Source organism: Lynx rufus, unplaced genomic scaffold (genome assembly GCF_022079265.1).
Source record: "Lynx rufus isolate CCGP_SWC_20201006 ecotype Redwood Valley unplaced genomic scaffold, mLynRuf1.p SCAF_6, whole genome shotgun sequence".
NCBI classification, from domain to species: domain Eukaryota; kingdom Metazoa; phylum Chordata; class Mammalia; order Carnivora; family Felidae; genus Lynx; species Lynx rufus.
This window is the reverse complement of record NW_025814878.1, coordinates 106,918,643-106,938,909: the sequence shown is the minus strand read 5'-3', so window position 1 is coordinate 106,938,909 and position 20,267 is coordinate 106,918,643. Positions and strand designations below refer to the sequence as shown.

The window sequence follows — 20,267 nt, the reverse complement described above, 5'->3', positions numbered from 1 at the left end:
TCAGCGGGGACTTCTTGTCCAGACTTCTCTTGTCCCACATCTTCTCATTGGCTTCTTTATTTTCATCTATTCCTTTTTTATTTTTCGTCTCTTCCCTCCTATTGTTTTCTTCTCCTCTTGTTTCTTTTTTTTTTAATTGATGAAGACCTTTGAACTTTATTTTTTTAATGTTTATTTATTTATTTTGGGAGAGAGAGAGCGATAGAGAGTGAGCAGGGGAGGGGCAGGGAGAGGGAGACAGAGAATCCCAAAGCAGGCTCTGCACTGTCAGCACGGAGCCCAATGCAGGGCTCGAACTCACAAACCGTGAGATCATGACCTGTGCTGAAATCAAGAGTCAGGCTCTTAACCAACTGAACCACCCAGGTGCCCTTTCTCCTCTTATTTCAAGGCCCTGGTGGCAGCAAGGAGTGAGTGTCCCTGGGGTTGTCTCTCCAAATTCCAAACAAGGTCAGCTGGAAGGCCCAGACACCTTGCATAGGAACTTCTGAAAGTATTGACCAGACTCTCTAGCGATGGACCTGGGCATCAGTGTTTTTCAAACTCTCCAGGGTCTCCTGCCGCTCTCCTGCTGAGTGCATAGCAGAGCCATTTGGGAGTTTATGAAAAACGCATATTCCTTAGACCCCACCCATGACCTAAGAATCAGGTGTGCTGATTTGGGGTGGGCTCCAGGCATCTTTAGATCTAACAAGAGCCCAGCACTTGTGTCTGCTCCCTCTAAAATGTGAGAGCTCCACATATAGGTGGTCTCTTAGGGCTGTGTTTCTGGGAGCTGAGTTCTGGGTGGAGAACCAGCTGTGACCTGTCAGTCGAGGGCGAAGGACCACATCGGGGAGAAGCCAGAAGGACTTCACATTCGAGGAGACTGGCTCTTTCTGGAGCTCACCAGAGAACAAGCAAGAAGGAAACCGCATCCTTCCTCCTCCCCCCAGAAAGGGCACGCTGTGCCCCACCAGAAGTGTCAGGCACCTGTGCTCCTGGAAGGCACACACAGTGTCCCACCCCCCTTTGTGTCCCCAGCCCCCGTGCAGCACAGGGCACGGAGCAGGTCTTCATATGTGTTATTGATTGGATAAATATACACTCTGTCTGTCCCCTTAAAAGAAAATGCTGACCAGAACGTCACCCACACCTGCGAGGCGACTCTGGACCCATTGAAAAAGGCTGTGTTTGGGGAAGGGAACGGTATTCATAGTTTCTGAAGCTTCTCAGGTGGCTCTAACATTCTGCCTGACTGAAACGGAAGCCAGAGTGTGGTTCTCAAAGTGTGGCCCAGTGACCTCCGGGGGCGGTTGTCGAAGGCCTGCTCCAGACCCACCGGAATCAGATCATCTTGGGGAACGAAGGCAGAGGGTGACGTGGTTTGCAGTTCTGGCCGCGGAGACAGGCCAGCCTGGGTGTGGATACTGACCGTCATTTATGAACCGGTAACCTGCGCAACTTACCTCACTGTCCGTGCTTCGTTTTTCTCAGCTGTGCGAAGGGGCCCTCATAGAACCCTCGGGAAGAAGAGAGGCGGTAATGAGTACAAAGTCGTCTGACACAGAGGAAGTGCTTCAGAAATGTTAGCTTTTTAGGTGGGGACCCCAGGGGTCGCATGTTTACCAAGCACACATGGTTCTGATTCCCACTCCAAAACCCTGGCAATATTTCCCAAACTTCCCCAGAGCCAGGAGAGCGAGTGACCTCCTCCTCGGGCCTGTGGGCTAGCCTGACCAGTGTCACACGCACAAAATGACTGCCTTTTTAGGTCACACATTCAGGTGGATTTTATCTTCACCTCCGTCAAATTTCCTAAGGCTGCTTTTAGCTGAACGTATAACCTCATTTATACGTGGAACTGTTGGAGACATAGAAACATAACCTATAAATACCTATAAACACCGCCTGGGTTCTCATCCCCGCTCTGTTATCGCCGTGTGACCTTAGACGAGTGAACGCCCCAGAATTATTTCTCATTGTCATCATCTCATATAGACAGTACAAATATCAGCTACGAATTTTATTTGTGTTGCCAGCTACTTCTAGAAGTTTAACTGATCCTCCAAGAAGAGGAGAGTCCATCCAAGCCGACTGCATGACCTCCCCCTCCCCAGTGCAAGTCGACCCACAAACCCAGGCGTCCAGATACCTCCAGTTTGGGACACTCCGCTCTAGAAGAAAGCTGGATTTGGGTGGCATCCCAAGCCCTGGAGTAACAAGACTGCCCGATAGGATGAGCCAGTCTCAGAGGCTTCCTGGCTTTGAGCAGAAACAGCCAGAAAGGGCAGGACTCCAACATCAAACTCTCATCCTCTGTCCTCGAAGTCACCCTTAAAATTCCCTTCTGCACTGCTCCTTGGCTCCTGGGTGGGTGCCTTTAATCCCTCACTCTCCTAATCTGTCTGGACCCCTCGACCTCACCCTACCCCACCTCCCGGTTCTGAGCACACACTGCCCTTGGCCCCTCCTAGACCACCAGAGTTACCTAGAGTTGTGCCTGAACAGGGTCAGAGTTTCCTCATGTCTCTGCTAGACGTGTCCTGGGATCCCACCATCCCAAACATGTGTGTGTGCATCTCTGTCCCTGAGTGGTGTTTTTCCATTTGCCTCTGAGTGGGCACATGGTATGTGAGTATGAGTGGCGGGGTGGGGGGCAAGGGGGAGGGGGAGATGAGCTCCTCCAGGGCTGTGCAGATCCCACCCTTCCCCCCAGTATCTGGAGAGGTGGGGAGCTGCACCAGGTAAAAGAGCAACCCCAGGAGGAGGTACGACTCTTTCTACTCTATCTCCACCCCTCCTTCGCGCCCCGGAATGCCACCTTCTTCCTCCCTTTGCCAAGTCTGCAGAATGGAGACACCCAGAGGCGAGGTGAGGCAGGGAGACCAATAGATGTATGTCTGTCCAGTGGACAAAAGTTTGGTCAGTCTGGTTTGGAAGGGGCAGAGTGCAGGAAGTGTTTGCTCTGTGCGTCTCTGGCCCCTCTTACCTATGGGCAGGCAGAGGCGATGCCCTGGTGGCAGCATAAGGCCCCCTGAGTGTTGTCAGGCCTGGGCCAGGGCTCCAAAGTCTTCCTTTGTGGTGGCCACATCCATCCTATCCCCTGCACCCCAAGCCGAGCTTCAGAGGCCTCTTTCTTGTAGTTCTGGAAAACAGGCACAAGACCCTGATTGTTTTAAGTACTTATTGTTGATCAATAAGTACAGGGCTGGGAGAAGCCCTCTTTGTCACACCAGGTGCCTCATTCATCCCTCCACTGTCTTTCTTTCCAAGATCCCCCAGCGCACCCAGAAATTATCTGCCCACAGGACAACCAAAAACTCCCCTGTCCCCTTAAGCTGCACCTGCTTCACCCGTTGAGCATTGGAAGCGCTGAAATTCTCCTCTCAAACACTGATTAAGTTTATTGCTTCCCCCTAGTAGGTTCTTTGGCCCTGCAAACACCCCTTCAAAGAGGAACACTATTAGTCACCTTAATATGCGTGGTTGTTATCAGATCACTTTCCTCAAAGGCTCAAAGCGGCCGCAGGAGCCAGTCGGTGCCGGGAGTGGCTGCTGGAATGGAGGACCACGGTGACCAGGACTAAAGTCCCCAGGAGCAGCGTGTTCTGCAAGGCGAGCCAAGCGTTGTGTCCTGCAACAGGAGGATACTGAAACCCCTGCCCTGCCCGGTGATTCTAGTGTCTTCTCTGATCTCAGCCTTAGACCTCTGGGAGACCCTTGGGCCCCCTCCCCCCACCTGGCCGGAGCTCCAGACACCCCGTGTTTATGTCAACAGAGCGGTTGCTGGAGGGTGCAGGCTTCTGCCCGCCAGGGGGGTGTCTGGTGCCGGCAGCCCGTTGTTTGTGTACCTCGTCTCGGTAGTGACCAAGAGACGGGCACGCCCAGGCTGGGTCTCTGGGGCAACGCGCTGTTGGGGTCCCAGCTGTCCCTGCACATAAAGCACCCACTCCATCAACGCGCTCCCAAGGTGTCTTCTTTCACAAAGTGAGAATTTAAACCTTCCCCTGGTGAGGCTTCTATTTTCCACTAGCCCCCTCCTGGCGTCTACTCCCTTCCCAGCGAGGGCAGCGAGACAGCAGACTCAGACCCAAGGAAGAGCTGTGCCTGGTCCTGTCTCCTACTCCTCAGCCACCTCCAGAGCCCCTGAATTTTTTCTGAAATGACCCTGGGAAAAGGGACAGGGAGAGGCAGACTGCGGCTCACCTTGGGCCAAATCCGGCTCCTTCCAGTCACTGCCACCTGGAGTGAAGGGGGCTGAGGCCTGCAGGGACAGATCGCAAGAATTCCTTTTTTGGTTTCCATCCCCATTCACCAGCTGCTTTGTCTCTGCACCTATACCCCCTACACACACACACACACACACACACACACATGCACACATGCACACATGCACACACACGCACACACAGACACACCCCCCACATAGACACACACGTGCACGTGTACCCCTCCTATACCAACTGCTTCCAGAGCCCAATCTCCCTGAAGAACACTTTCTTCCCCCCTAGTCCCCTTCTTGCCCCGCCTTCCTCAGAGCCTGACCTCAGGGGTCCTGGTATCAGTAGGGACTGAATGTTGAAGGAGCAACAATGTGACTCTGGCAGCACAGCACGTAGCTCGGCTATCACTAGCTGCGTGACCTTGGCCAAGTCACTTAAGCTCTCTGGTCTCAATTTCCTCACCCGTAAAATGAAGATAACAGTAGCACCTACCCTAACATCCTGGTGAGGAATAAATGGGGTAATGACATGACCTACTTAGACCAGTGTCAGGTCCCCAGGAAAGGGCCATGCTAGGGTGAGCTCTCACTGTTACTGAATCCCAGGCAGCAAAACACACTGGGAAAAGCCTAGAACTTGGAGGCTGGGTTCAAATTCCAGCACCCCACACACAGACCTCTATGGTGATCTTGAACTAAATAACCTATTTCCCAGTCTCCTCCCCTGCAGGAGGGGCAAATGGATAGAAACCTACTGAATTGAAGAGTGTTAACAGGGGGGTTGGGGACTGCCTGCCCTAAAGAATATCCTGGCAGCTGCAGGACGTGGAGCCAAGCTCCTGGCACCTGATCTCCAGATTAGTGGCTGCCTTCTGGGGCCTGCAGGGGAAACTGGTCCGACTTGGAAAGGAGAGCCAGGGACCAGCCAGGAACCAGGCCCCCAGGAGGTGCCATATATAGCCAGACTAGCTCAGAGGGCTTCTAAGGATGGCGGGTAGGGGCAGGGGCCAGAATGGAGCAGTGGAAAAGGAAGCTGTCAGTTATCAGTCCAGGGGAAGGCCCAGGGTGCTCTCCCAAGTGTCAAAGGAAAAACTGTATGTGGGTGTGGTGGGAGCAAGGGGTCCCCTCTTCAGAAAGGGACCAGCCTGGGTCCACTTCTGCATCAGCTCTACCATCACTCAGGGAATTTGCACCACACTGTTATTTTCACCCCGCAGGTCTTTGGGAGCCAGCCCTGTCTCTTCTCATTTGCATCTGTTTGACCATCCTGGAATAGAGAACAGTAACTTAGCTGGCATCACTGAGGCCCAGAGATGCTTAGTGGCTTGGCCAAGATCACACAGTGAATCAAAGCTGAGATGGGGGCATGGATATGAACTTTGTCCCCTCTCCCAATCCTGATACACGACAGCCAAAGTAGGAGACTCTGTCCTCAAGGGGGAAGTCTTCCCCACAGGGGGAATAAGGCGCTGGAAAAAAAATCCCTCCTCCTCGCTTCCCTCCTCCCAGACCTTTGACCTCTCCTTGGTTACTCCAAGCCCCTCGCTGTAGCCGTGACCTGGAAGTGGAGAGGGACACACGCAGATGTTGATTAAGACATGTATTCATCAGAGGGGCGCCTGGGTGGCTCAGTCGGTTGAGCGTCTGACTTCGGCTCAGGTCATGATCTCGCAGTCCGTGAGTTCGAGCCCCGCATCGGGCTCTGTGCTCAGGGCCTGAGGCCTGCTTCGGATTCTGTGTCTCCCTCTCTCTGCCCCTTTCCCACTCATGCTCTGTCTCTCAGAAAATGAATAAAATGTTAAAAAAAAAAAAAGACATATATTCATCAGAGCTGGCTGGGTGCAGTCCTGGGGATAAGAAGTATGCTCAGAGGACCCAGACTTAAATCCCTGTGTGATCTTGTGCAAATCACTTCACCTCCCCGAGCGGCAGGTCCCTACTTGCAAAACGAAGCCAATAATACCCGCCCGTGTGAGACTGGTGTGAGAACGGAATGAAACGATGCATGCTTGAGTGCCCCCCATGCAACAAGTCCTGCGAGCTCCCGTGAGGCTGTACCTCCTGCGTCTCTGTGTTCTTGGTATTTCCTACAGTGCATGGCACGCAGGAGCCCTTGATAAGTGTTGGTCAAATAAGTGAAGAAAGTGAACCCTTCACACTTAAATGGTGTGTGTGTGTGTGTGTGTGTGTGTGTGTGTGTGTGTGTGATGACCAGAATCGTAATAACGTGTGTTCACCTTGTACCCGTGATCACTGCCTTTTCTTTGTGGACTCAGGCACTACCATTACCACCCTGTTTTACACCCCTGGAAAAACGCCTGAGAAAAATAGTCTCTGCACAAGTGCTTTCAGTAATCAGCCGATCAGGTCGGGTGACCATAGGGTTGATTGTCGATACCAGAGTGCTACGGGGAGTGGATGGGGCATGAGTAGTAACTATACCTGGACAGCAGGTAGAAATTATGGCCATCCAGGCAAACCACAATGCTTGGGCATCTTACAGGGCACTGTGCTGCTCAGGATTCTCTGGGAAGAGAACCCCCAATACTCCAAACTGACCTGACTCCTGTTGTCTAGTCAGACTGTGGAAAGGTACGCTCCCTTTCCACCACCACCACCCAGCCCCACTTGGAGCATCGTTCTGACCAGTGCCCAGCGTTCTCAGTTTTCTCACTTTCAACCTCTAGGTGACTGTGACCCCAGCCTTCCACTGCCCTGAGAATGTCCTAGAGTATTTGCAGTGCCCCAAACATGAACGCCTGTGGCCCCTGATATGCCTGTGGCATCCATGATATGAATCTGCAAAAAGGTATCTGTCCATCTTCCAAAGCTATTTCAGCTCAGGGATTTTTCTAGGGGCCCCAGGTCTCTCATTACTTTCAATAGGCTTAGAACTGGTCCCTCTGCTTCTGCTCTTTGGTCTATCTTCAACCAAGCAGCCTGGCTGATCCTGTAAAAATATAAGTCAGACCATGTTCTCATGTGTTCAAAGACAGGGGCTTCCCATATCACTCAGAGAAAAAGTCAAGGCCCTTAGAGTAGCCCATAAGGTCGCACCTATCTCGCCCACACTTATCTCTCTGGCCTCATCTCCCAGGACTCTCCAGTCGCCCAGGTGTCCTTGCTCGTTCCGCAAACACACAAGGAACGCTGCCTCCCCAAGGCCTTTGCACCGGCTCTCCCTCCCCTTGGAACACTTTCCCCTTAGATATCCATATGATTATTCCCCTCACAACCTTCAGCTCTTAGTTGTTTCCTTTTCAAAGTGCTTCCCTGGCCACTCTATAAAAATATAACCTCACCTCTTGTCACTTCTGTCCCCCTCACCTTACCTGCCTTTTCTCCCTGGCACTTCGCACCAGCAAATAGCCTATATGTATATCACTTATTTTACTGATTGTCCAGCCCCCTCAAGCTCTGTGGGGGCAAGGGTTTTCATCTGTTTTGTTCTGTGCCATAGTCCCAATACCAGAACTGGCACCTGGCATATAGTAGGTATTCAACAAATATTTGTTAAAGGAATAAAGGACTGACCGAGAGGGAACATACCATGGAGGTCAAATGTTTGGCCTCTGGGGTACAAAGGCCTGGGTTGGAATTCTGACTTGCCACTTTCGGGGCTGCATGGCCTTAGGCAAGGCCCTTAACCAGCCCTTCTGGGAGTCCAAGTTTCCCTATGTGAAACACGGGATGATACAGATTGCCTCCCACGGCTGTTGACAGTCTGATTTCACACATAAACCACGAAACTCACTGCCTGTCTTCTTTCAAAACCCTCGGAGCTCGTAAACAGCAATATCGCTAACTACTGGAGGCTCCCAAATCGACACTGCATTATGGGTTCATAACAGGCAAATCGGCGTCTGTTCCCTTTAAGTAACAGCTCACAGTTTCTTTCCAAATTGGCAGCTCTTAGCCCACCCCCTCTCAGGATGCTCCTTTCCTGAACCCGCCAGTGGGGGAGGGGGTGGGTCTCTACAAGCACCCCGTTCAACACAAGCCTCATCCTGCTTACACTTCTGAGAGCATCTCCTCCAAATCTCAGGATGCTCACCTGTAGGCCCCTTTTTCCACGCCCCCCCCCCCCAGTGAAGCTGGAAAGGTTGCATGGGAAACAGAGGGAAGGATGTAAGGTGGAGGGGGAGAGGATGAATACATGTGTGAGCTGGTGGGGGAAGGGAGAGCAGGCCTCACCATCCCCACCTGCCAGCTTCCTGTCTTTGCCTCCTGATAAATAGGGGATACTAATGGCCAGAGTTTCCATTCCCCCCATCCCGGCACCCGCTGTCACTCAATTAAAAAAAGATAGAGGGCGAGGGCCTGGGGGAGGGGCAGAGGGCTCTGGTTATAAAGCCTGTGGCCAGGAGGTGAGAACACTAAGCCTGGCCTGCCCAGTGCTCTTCCCGTCGTCCCCAGGCAGATTTAGCTGCTGACAGCTGCTTGGGCCTCTGCCGCCAGGCCCTGGCCGGGGAAACTCACCACCTCTCCCCTTTCTCAGTGACTGCGGAGCCACAGCCCCTCCATGGCCCAGAAAGAAGAGGCCGCTGCGGCCGCTGCGGCTGCTGCGCCCGCTGCGCCTGCTGCGCCCGCCTCCCAGAACGGTGAGGATCTGGAAGATCTGGACGACCCTGAGAAGCTGAAGGAGCTGATTGAACTGCCTCCCTTTGAGATTGTCACAGGGTGAGACCTGGGTGTGGGCCGGGTCCCTCTCCCTAGAAGAGTGTGGGCTGGGGCAGGCTGGGGGAATTTAGGATGGGAATAGTAGGGGTCAGGGTCACAGACCTGCAGCCACGAGCCTACCATGCATGGTAGGGGCTGCGGGGAACACAGCTGCAAATTTCGCTTGGCCTCTCGGGGTGACACTTTGGACCCTCTAACCAGGGGGAGGGAGGGCAGCTCCTTAGAGGCAAGGGCCCAGAGAATGAAACCACCGCTTGGGCCTCCTGGTACCAGGATACCACCTGCCTCTCCAGATACAGGCTGTCGAGTCCTAGGGAGTGTGGTAAGGACAGGGGATGACACAGGCATATTTAAAGATGGCCCCAAAGTACCTCCTCCCTCGACTTCTCTCTGTTGCTGAGAGGGCCTCTCCTCTATCTGTATAGCTCTCACTCTTTCTTTAGAGCTTCTCTCTGGAGTGAAAGATCCTGAGACAGGGAAAACAGACCCACCCTTTCCCAAGGCTGAGTGAGAAGCATTTTTTATTCCCCTTATAGAATTGAATCTGCCCACGGGTTCTTCACATCCACCCCCAGGGAAACAATAGTTACAGCACAGGTAACAGTCCAGGGCCAGAAGCTTCTGGGCAGAAGAGGCATTCCACCCTCAGCCACAGCCCAGAGGAACAAGGACCCTGAGCAAACGGTCTCCAGGCCCCAAAGAGAGGCCTACATACAGGGTCCCTCTGTCTTGTCCAGATTATGACATCTCCAGGAATAGCACCAAGTGGTCCTTCCTCCTCTTTCCTCTCTGTTCCTTTTGCAGAAGACCCTGCAAAGATCATAGGCAAAGAAAAAGGGGATACATAGACCCATATTCCCTCCCTCAGCTCCCGGGCTTCCTTCATGGGAGTCCCAACAATGCCCACAAACAGAGGAGGGTCCACACTAGGAAAAATTTCAGGAAAAATGGAGGCATGATGTCCTCAGGGGGCAGAGGAGCCTGGGTGGCCATTTGGACTTGCTGTTTGAAGCTTGGCAAGTGATTTTCCAGTCCTGGCCTTAGTTTTTTCATTTGTAACATGAGGAAGTTACACTAAGTTGATCCCTAAGGTCCCTTCCACCTCAGATATTTTCTGATCTCTACGAGAACCTGAGGGGAAAATGCATCCTAGTTCCTAAAGGAAGAATTCTGGCGAGAGCCTGGAACTTGCATTCACCCGTGCCCAACCGACCAATGTCACCCTCCCCCTAGGATTAAAGGAACAGAGGAGCACAGACTAATATAGACCTAGGGAGGGCCTAGGGCTACCAGGCCAGGAGGCCACAATCCAGTGGCTCCCTATGGAAGAGATCCATTTTCTAACCTCTAAGGCTGCTGGTCTATGCTGCCCTTGGTCACACACAGGCACGTGCACACACACTCTATGCAGTGTTGTGATCTCCCCAGCGCAGGGGCAGGATAGGTCCAGAACAGAATTAGACCATGTGTGTTCAGTTGAACACGCTTTGCGGCCCCAGGGTGGTTGGTCCTAAGGGTTAAATCCTCTGGTGCAGTTTACATTCGTCCAGTTTACATATACTCGCACTGGCATGAGCCCATTCAACCCTCAGCACAGGGCTGGGAGAGGGGGTTATGTTATTGCCACTCTACAGATAGGGAAACTGAGTCAGGGAGACTCAGTAATTTGTTCAAGACCACAGAACCAGTACGTAGCAGTCTTCTTCTGACCCCTGCCAAGTGTTCTTTCCAAGGCCTCTTATTCATTCTGGGTCCCAGATTTCCCAAACAGGGCTCCACCTGCCTCCATCTGTGAGGTCTACTCAGAGCCTTCTCTGACCCAAGGCACAGAAAAAGAGGTGCAGCAAGGTAGTTTTCTGGGTGCTCTGAAAGCAGTTCAGGACGGAGGTGGAGCCCTGAGAGTTTCCTGGCCATAAGTAACAGCTGTGGAGATCTGTCTCCTGGGCCCCTCTGGGTAAACAGATGGCTTAAAATAGCCCAGAGGTGCGGCTGTGTCTGTGCTCGGACAGGATGAGGGAACAACTTTCCCCTCTTTTCCTCTCCAGATACCCTGGCATCAAGGAGGTCAGCAAAGCAGCTCCTCTCCTAGCCTAGACTCCCAGAGAGGATGGGTCTGTCTACACGGCTCCTTAGATTTGGGCCACAAACTAGCAGAAGAGGGAGCAGACAGAGGTGAGGTGAGGTGAGGAAGGAGTACCAGGTAGGAATAAGGAGATATGCCCCATTTGTCACGATTCTGGCTTGAATACGGCACTCAAGATAGAAAGCAGACCTAAGAACATTAACAAAATAACATGGTAGGAAGTGCTAGAAAAAGGTCAAAAACTGTCGTGGTGTGCCAAAGCCAACTCACGATGAGAACGGCCTGTATGCATCTCTTTCCAATTTTGCATTCAGTGACTTCATGTTGGTTTCTTGAAATCTCTATAGTGGGAGTATTTACAGAAATCAACAAATGTTAGAAATCACGACTGACTTCCTTCCTTTCTTTCTCTCTTCCTTCTTTTTTTCTCTTCCTTTTCTTTTTCTTTCTTTCTTTCTTTCTTTCTTTCTTTCTTTCTTTTATTTTGTCTTTCCTTTCCTTTTCTTTTTCTTTTCTTTTCTTTTTCTTTCCCTCTTCCCCCCTTTCTTTCTTTCTTTCTTTCTTTCTTTCTTTCATAGAACTGGGTGTTGAACCAGCACACCAAGGAAAGAGAGAACCCTCTAAACACAAAAGGAAGAGTAGAAAGGGCTCAGGTTTGGTTATGCTTAAGATTGAGCTCTGAGGGGGTAAGATTTGAGGCCCAGAGAAGGCACCATCCATCAGTACCAGGTTTAATTTCTTGCGTGTTGACCATTGTCCAAACTCTAAGAGGGTGGATCACTCGACCTATCTTTCAGATGGGAAAACCAAGCCTCAAAGGGATGAGTAATTTGCCCAAAGTTAATGGATGGAGTAGGGTGTAACCCCAGGGCTGTCTGACTCCAAATCACCACACTGCATCTTAAAAAGCCATAAATGGGAGGCTTCTTATATTCAACAAGTATTTGCTGAATAGGAATCATTTATTTACTGCCCATTTCCCCCACTAGTATTTAACTTCCATGAGGCCAGGGACTTTGCCTTTTAACTGCTTTATCCCCAGCACAAAAAATAGTGCCTACCTCCTCATAGACACTCAATAGGTATTTGTTGAGTAAGTAAATAACTGAACTGATGAACAAGCACCTATTGTATGTTCGGCTCCCTGCCAGGTATCGGGATAAGGCACTAATTATAGGGAGGGCTTCTGAGAGGAGAGAAGTTCAGGATACATGAAGACCCAGCAGCGCTCTGTGTAGAGGAGAATTCCACGGGTTCGTGCCTCTCTCTGAACTCGGCATGATTGAGGGAAGCTCTGGGGCATCAAAACTAGTTGTCCCCTCATCTCTCCATCCCAGTGATGAGCGACTGTGGCTCTGCCTAGCAGGCCCCCTGGCTGTGTGTTTGTCTTTGTTGGTCTCTAGTTGTGTTGTATATGATTTTGCATAAAGCTGAACCTGCTATCAAAGGGATTTGCATGGAACAGACATAAATGGCACAGACAGTGACTCCTTTCAACCACTTCTTTAGCTACCAGAGGTTGGCTCCGGCCACATGGGGAACACAGAGAGTACATGCAGGGTTCAGAGGAGAAGGGAGGGCAAGGAGTGAGGGCCTTCGACTCCGCTGTGAATGCCACAAGCCCCTCACGCCTCGCCCTGGTTTCCAGAGCATGTTGGGAAGGCTTGTCCTAGAAAGAATAGAAGACAGCCACTGATTCTGGCCTCCCTGGCTTCCACCGAGGCTGGGGGAAGGTCAAAGCTCCAGCGTGAAGACAGTGCCTCCCAGGAAAAAGGCAGTGAGCTGCTCAGGGCTCACCAAGGGCAGAATCCCATCCAGAATTGCAAATCAGGAGCCAGCAGCCCAGCAAACCCCATCTGGGCTCTAGGAAGTCAGACTGTTAGAACTCTCTGCTTCTAGTCTCCTTCTGACCGTGCCCACTCCTCAGCATCCACTTTGAAAGTGGTCTGGAAAAGGGAGAAGGAAACTGAAACCAGCAACTCTTGCCTCTTTTGAGCAGGGCACAAAAGGTCTGGCAAGGAAAGCTGAGACAAGTCAACACTCAATGACCTGTGAGTAGATTTTCCACTCCATGGATTATTTTGGAGCAAATGTTTAATCTCAGACCAGTCTCTGCTGCCTTCCGGGTTGCTTTCTTTCACTGTATAGATTTCTGCTTAGGGAACGCAAATATTTTTAAACGTGAACGTGAGAAAAATACGGTATAAATATATTGCATGTGTTCACATCCTTGCTCCCTCCATCAAGTCGACCATGCTCCAAATGTTCTCTCCCAGATATTAGGATTCTTGGTTTCCTGCCTAGAGAACTGCAATGCCCAGTAGCCTGGGTCTCTGCAAACGAAGTGTGATTGACTTGTGTGCAGGAAGTATGAGGACGTGGTGCTTAAAGAAGGGGGAATGGGGGGGGAAGGAATAACACTGTTGGTTTCTGTGCCTGAAGCAGTGACTGAGCCCAGGTGAAGAAATCTGCTACCCACATGTTTCTCCTGACCACCGTGCCGAATAACCCGCACGCGTGCACACACACACACACACACACACACACACACACACACACACCACTTCAGCAGGAAAACACCCGCTGGGGGGCGACAGCAAGGGCTATAAGTAAATATGGTACTCAGGCATCATGCTACTAGGAAAAAAAAAGATGTTTGTGATTATCTAAGAAATTAGTGTCACTATTTCCTTCCTTCCACTAGCAGGCATAACAGTGTTGATTTATTTTGTGATTCTATAAAATCACCCGAGATGACCATATTGTCTAGCTCCCTGGAGAGATTTCAGCCCTCTCCCACCTCTGTTCCCCTTCAGGGCCTGCTGTTCCAGCCTGTGGGAGGCCCAAAGGACCTCATTTGCCCCTTATGCTCCTTCTGGAAAACCAAGAAGCCCATTGAGAAGCCAAGCAAGCCCAGTTTTTGAACAAGCTGAAAGGAAAGACTGGGAACCAAGACCTTCCCTGACTTTCCTTTTTTTTTTTTTTTTTTTAATGTTTATTTATTTTTGAGAGAGAGAGAGAGAGTGCAAGCAGGGGAGGAGCAGAGAGAGAGAGAGAGAGAGGGAGACACAGAATCCAAAGCAGGTACTAGGCTCTGAGCTGTCAGCACAGAGCCCAACACGACGCTTCAACCCATGAACTATGAGATCATGACCTGAGCTGAAGCTGGACGCTTAACCTATGAGCCACCCAGGAGCTCCCCCCCGCACACTCCCACTTTTATTTCAATATTGACTTTCCTTTGCCCCTTGAAAGCATTTCCCTTCCTTAGGCACCTAGTCCAGAAGGCCCTGCTGAAGCACAGAGTAGGCTATTGGGCTGCTGGCCAGAGGGGTGGGAAACTGATATTTATAGAGAGGTGAACTTTCTTCCTCTCCCTTGGGTTTCAGGTTTCTCTGGGTCTTCTCCTCCTGTGAAGGGAAGAGGAGGAGGGGAAAGCATCAGAGCTTAAGAGAGGCTGGGAGAAATAGCAGCCTCACACTAGCCAGCCAACTCGTAACTATATGCTGGGCCAAGTTCATACTCTCACTGCGCTGCATTTGGCCAAGTTGGAGCAACACTTTTGGGGGCTCCAGAAGGAAACCCAAGGGGCCACACAGGCAGCTATTGGTGAAGCCCCCAACCAGACACACAGTTGTGAATACTTCCAAGGGTTTTGAGAATCCACCATACGGTTGGCTCTGGATAGATTTGGGGGCAGGGGAGTGTCTGGCAAACGGCCTTGAAGAGCATCAAGTGTTTGGACAAGGAAGGTAGGGTTTGTGCTTCTCAGGAGAAAAAAAAAAAAAATCCACTCTGGAAAGTGAAGGTACCATTTAGCAGCCAGTAAAATCTAGGCATGGTCTTGAAGGGTGACTTTCATTGGGGAGAGCTCATTATAAATGAATTCCCAACAGGGATTGAAATAGGAGAGGAGAACCATTAGGCCATCCATTCTCCCCAAATGTTAAGTAAATAATAAACACATTTGACTGGGGACAGAGGGGTTTAGAGAGCTAAGTATAGTACCCAAAAGAATCCTGGGGCCAGGTCCTCAAACACATCCATCTCCACAGTGGAAACTGAACTTGACAGCAAGAGATATGGAAACTTGGGTGGAGCAAATTTTGTGATGGGGGTGGGGAATACAGCAGGGAAACAGCTCATGTTTTTTCAGCTCTTTGGCACCTGGCTGCTTAGCCCTAAGAAGACAAGGCCCTGGGACATCTGGGATTTCCCTGTAGCCCTGGAAGTTAGAAAGGGAAGGCATGTAGGGCAGTAACAGCAGAGTTCATGGTTGCCACAGGGTATCTTTTGGGGCAACTGCAGAGATTACTTTAAAAAAAAAAAAAAGAAAACATTCAGCCTCTCCAAGCCAGTACTCAATCCCCTCCTCTCCTGACATTTCAATCTCTCCTGTTAAACGCTCGTCATCTCCTTGGCCCTCCAACCTACAATAGGCTTCCCCATTCTAGAAAGACACGCAGACACACAAAGATAAAAACAATCAGCTCTGATGCCCTCTCTAGCCCCTTTCCTTTTCTCTCTCCTTCTTTTAACTACAAAACTTTCCCCCAAACCCGGTCTTTTTCTGCTGGTTTCATTTCCTGCTCATCCTAGACATAGTCATCACCAAGTCTGGCATCCTAAGACACCAAGTGGGCTTGCTTAATTTCAAGCTTTTCCCCAGCCTCACTATCTACCTAAAGCCACCCCAGACGTCACTTTTATTACGTCCTTCTTTACTCAAGAGGCTGTAACAATTTTCTGCTGCCGCCTAAATCAGGGCTAAACATTCAAGAACCTTGGTGCCTTGTCCTCCATGGCTCCCTGTGCATTTAAAATTAAAATGCTCTCAGCTGTCTTAGCCAGAGTGGAGCTGCTAGCTTATAAGCATCTGGAGGGTAGAGGCCAAGTCTTTTTTTTTTTTTTTTAATTATTATTTTTTTTGACATTTATTCCTTTTTTGAGAAACAGTGTGAGTGGGGGAAGGACAGAGAGAGAGGGAGACACAGAATCCGAAGCAGGCTCCAGGCTCTGAGATGTCAGCACAGAGCCAGACACAGGGCCTGAACTCACGAACCATGGTATCATGACCTGAGCTGAAGTCGGCGCCTCACCGGCTGAGCCACCCAGGCACCCCCCAAGTCTTTTTTGACTTTGACATGACTCAATACTACATGTGACCTAAACTCTATCAAGGTACTCTTGGATAGCTTGACCTCAAAGATTAAAGCTTCTTGGACACTTGTGTGACAACCCTCCTTCACCTGAGGGAAAAGACAGACTTGAGAAAGTCACCTGGAGAGGGGGGCATTGTGCGTTGTGGGCCAGCCCAGTACCAAGATGCAACAGCCATGAGTGACAAGGAGGAGAAATGGAAGCAGGAAATGTTCCGCAAAATCTTCCTCTTGCTCTATCATGAGAAATTTTACATGCTTGCTACTTTGTAAGATTGCTATTTGAACACTGCTTTTCCAACGTTGCCACCTATTAGAATCATCTGGAGGGTGTGTTTGTTTGTTTGTTTGTTTAATGCTGGTGCGTGGGTTCCCTCCAGACCTTCTGATTTCATTGCCTTGGCATGGGGCCCAGGCACTGACATGTGTAGAGTCCTCTGGGTGATTGGGCTATGTAGCCCCCCGCGAGAGAGTGACTGCTTTAGAAACGCAGGCGCGTGCTGTGTGTTGGAGGGATGGTGGGGCGTTTGAAGACCCTCACTATTGGGGTGACCTGAATGCACACCTCCAAATTCTCTCCCCTGCTCCAGATAACACCTTTCTGAATTCTTTCACACCGTGTGGTCGCTGATGCTAGCCTGGGCAAGGCCGTCTTTGCCCGGAAGAGCCGACGTGTCTCTGAGGCACCGAGGCTGGAGAGCCACCTGCTCTTAGACATAAGCGCTCATCCTTCTTTCTTCTCCCCTGTCCCCTCTGCCCTCTCGCCCCACAGGGAGCGGCTGCCCGTCAATTTCTTTAAGTTTCAGTTCCGGAACGTGGAGTACAGCTCCGGGCGGAACAAGACCTTCCTCTGCTACGTGGTGGAAGCGCAGGGCAAGGGGGGTCAGGTGCAGGCCTCCCGCGGGTACCTAGAGGACGAGCACGCCGCCGCCCACGCCGAGGAGGCCTTCTTCAACACCATCCTGCCGGCCTGCGACCCGGCCGTGCGATACAACGTCACCTGGTACGTGTCGTCCAGCCCCTGCGCCGCCTGCGCCGACCGCATCGTGCGGACCCTCGGCAAGACCAAGAACCTGCGCCTGCTCATCCTGGTCGGGCGCCTCTTCATGTGGGAGGAGCCCGACGTCCAGGCCGCACTGCGGAGGCTGAAGGAGGCCGGCTGCCGGCTGCGCATCATGAAGCCCCAGGACTTCGAGTACGTCTGGCAGAATTTTGTGGAGCAGGAAGAGGGCGAGTCCAAGGCCTTTGAGCCCTGGGAGGACATTCAGGAGAACTTCCTGTACTACGAAGAGAAGCTGGCGGACATCCTGAAGTAGGCCCGCCGGGCCCAGCCTCACGTGAGTCACGGCGCCCCTGTGGTCTTGTTAGCCTTGAACTTGGGTCGAAGGCTGGCGGGCAGGTGGCAGAGTGCGGGAGGTTTGACCTGGCCAGGAACGAATTTCCCTTCTCTGCTCTGGGGGGTTGTAAACACATTTTACATCTATTGATTTTTGAGAGACAGAGTTAGTGCACGAGTGGTGGAGGGGCAGAGAGAGGAGACCCAGAATCCGAAGCTGGCTCCAGGCTCTGAGCTGTCAGCACAGAGACCGACGCGGGGCTCGAACCCACAAATCGTGAGATCATGGCCTGAGCTGAAGTTGGACACTCAACCGACCGAGCCACCCAGGCGCCCCGTAAACACGTTTTAGAAGATCCCAAGTTTTCCTTTTCTCTTAACTGCAAATTCGTCTCCCTAAACCCTTTTCGTTCCTACCCTGTTGTATCAAATGAACTTTCCCCAGAACTTTGGAATACTCAAAGGTTGATAGGAATCTTCAAGCTTTGGTGAGACCGAGTGACCTACCGTGGTCAGACTGGCCCTCAAGAAGCATGCCCCCACTGGCGTTGAGTCCAGACTTACTGACTCCGGACATCTTCTGGAGGCCCTGTTCCCACCCCCAATTGCAATCTTACCACTCCATTGTCCTGTAATGGAGGCTTTTCATTCCTTCCAATGTAATTTTTTCATTTGGGGTACTTTTGAAAGTCCCCAAACGGATTTGTATTCAACTTATTATTATTTTGCCAGAGAGGCTTTCATGTTTTCAAATAAATGGTTCGGCCTTGAAGGAGACCAATAATTTCGGTGTGAATATACAAGAACATTTTTCTTACTTTGAGAAGACCTCAGCGGAACTCATAGAAAAATGCTGTATTCAGGAATGGGGATACCACAGCAACAAGTTCCTCTATGCAGGAATATAGAAAGGGTTAAAAAGATGTTTGTAAATGAGACAGCAGCTCAGAAGTAGCCTCCTACAGACATCAAGATGTGATAGAACTGGAAGTAAAGATTAGCTATTTAGGCAAATAATTAGGACACAATTAAGGCCAACTTGGCCTCTTGCTGAGGGTAAATTAGACTCTCACAGAAACAGGCCGATTACCCTCAGGAAAGAGGGTAAAAGATCCTTTGCTAACTTTTTTTGAGTTCGGTCTGATCTAGTTTGCTCCCGCAGAAATGCTATAACCAAGTCCCTTCACAAGGCCTGAGTTACTGATCAAGATCCTCCAGAAACGAAGAAAGGGTCTTTACCACCCTCTTCTCCAACTTAAATTCTGGAACAATTCACATATTAACAAAATGTGAATGCAGCATGCTTCTATGAAGCTTCTATGAAGGGATGAAGCTTCTATGAAGCTATCCAATTTACTCTTGGTGTCTCTCACCCTTAATATTCTTAAGAGAACATGTGGCTTCATAGACACGTTTTTGGAAATATCAATGTTCTGGAGCTCAATGTTGCCAGACGTCTGCTATTAGACATGCACACAGGGTGCCTGATAATTCTTCAGCTGAGCATTTGCCAATCCGAGAGGACATGATTTTTGGCCATTTTTTACAAAAAGCAGGGCCCATTGAATTCAGTGAGAATATGGTCACGTAATGCAACATGGTATTCTGTTCACATAAAATATGACACCGCTCTAGTGGTGGCGAGTGATAAAAATAGATTTCTAAGGGTGACTTCTGAAAATACTAAACTTTTAAATACCTTGAGAATTATATTAGTGTAGGTGCTATCACTGTAATTATAAACCCTACTCAGACTCCAGAATGATGAATGGTAGCTTAATTTTAACTATAGTATACTTTCTTCGTAAATGCCTTTCCGAGTCACAGGCCACTTCTTCCAGCTGCCTAACCAGCAAGTCTTCAGAGATGCGTGTGTGTGCATGTGCGTGCACCTGTGCACGCACGTTGTTTTTTCCATTAAGTTAAATAATTAGATAGCTAAATCTGCTATAAAAAGTAAGCATTTCAAGGAGGATTAAAAGGAGCTTTTAATTTTGGATAATTGAGGGTTGTATCTTACGCTAATCTAAACGGAAGTAAAATAGATAAATCAGTTTGAGGGGAAAGTCCATTTCCAAGTCAAATTATTTTAAAATAAAATATTATTGGACATGTTCCACATTATAAGCCTCTTTCCATTAGTGTACATGACCGTATTATCTGGACCCATTAACATGCTTCTCTGTACTGTATTTGAGTTATTCATGTTCCTGAAGGGAAAGGTTAAAATGTACCCAGTTAAAAAAAAAAAAAAAAAAAAAAAAAAAAGGCCTGAAATCCAGTTGTGATCTAAAAGCCCTAAAGAACAACTCCACTTAATTAGAATACTAAGAAATGGGCATTTGTTAAAGAAAATTTGCCCTACGTTTCTTATTCCATCTTTTTTAAAAAAATGACAGAATAGGACTTAACCATGTATCTAACTCAAGAGAATAGAATTAAAGTAGGGATCTTCTGGGGTTTTCCCTGTGTGAACCACACCAAAACATGAATAGAGCAAACCTAACACTGGGAACAGTGGAAATCACAGGCAACTGGGGGAGAAATTCAGATTGCTGGGGAGGGCACACAGAGACCTCAGCTCCAAAGAAACTCTTCATTGGGGCCAGCAGAGCTCTCAGTAACATGCTTTCTTGTTTTCTCACTAAGGTCTGCCTGCTGCCACCAGGAGACAGCAGTGACATGTATGGCCATCTGGGACATGTCTGACTTCCTAATACCACTTGAGCTGGACAACATTGGACACCAACCAATCCTCCTGCACAGGCCCTCCAAGGACTCTAAATATACTGCTCATGCTGTAAA

At 50.0% G+C, this 20,267-nt stretch overlaps 1 protein-coding gene and 1 long non-coding RNA gene across 3 annotated transcripts; one reads left to right on the top strand and one right to left on the bottom strand.

Moving 5' to 3' along the window:
* Positions 1-322: 322 nt before the first annotated feature.
* LOC124528657 (uncharacterized) lies at positions 323-4,892 on the bottom strand. Of its 2 annotated transcripts, XR_006966211.1 has the most exons (4): positions 4,189-4,892; positions 3,455-3,616; positions 2,972-3,127; positions 323-1,502 (listed from the first exon to the last, which is right to left on the bottom strand). It is a non-coding gene; the product is annotated as an uncharacterized LOC124528657 (long non-coding RNA). The 2 variants fall into 2 exon arrangements; XR_006966210.1 differs by having other exon boundaries at positions 323-3,127.
* Positions 4,893-8,726: 3,834 nt separating this feature from the next.
* APOBEC2 (apolipoprotein B mRNA editing enzyme catalytic subunit 2) lies at positions 8,727-17,442 on the top strand. The gene is made up of 2 exons (XM_047102779.1): positions 8,727-8,884; positions 16,899-17,442. Exons 1-2 carry the CDS (start codon positions 8,727-8,729, stop codon positions 17,440-17,442), a joined length of 702 nt encoding a protein of 233 aa, XP_046958735.1.
* The last annotated feature ends 2,825 nt before the right edge of the window (positions 17,443-20,267 follow it).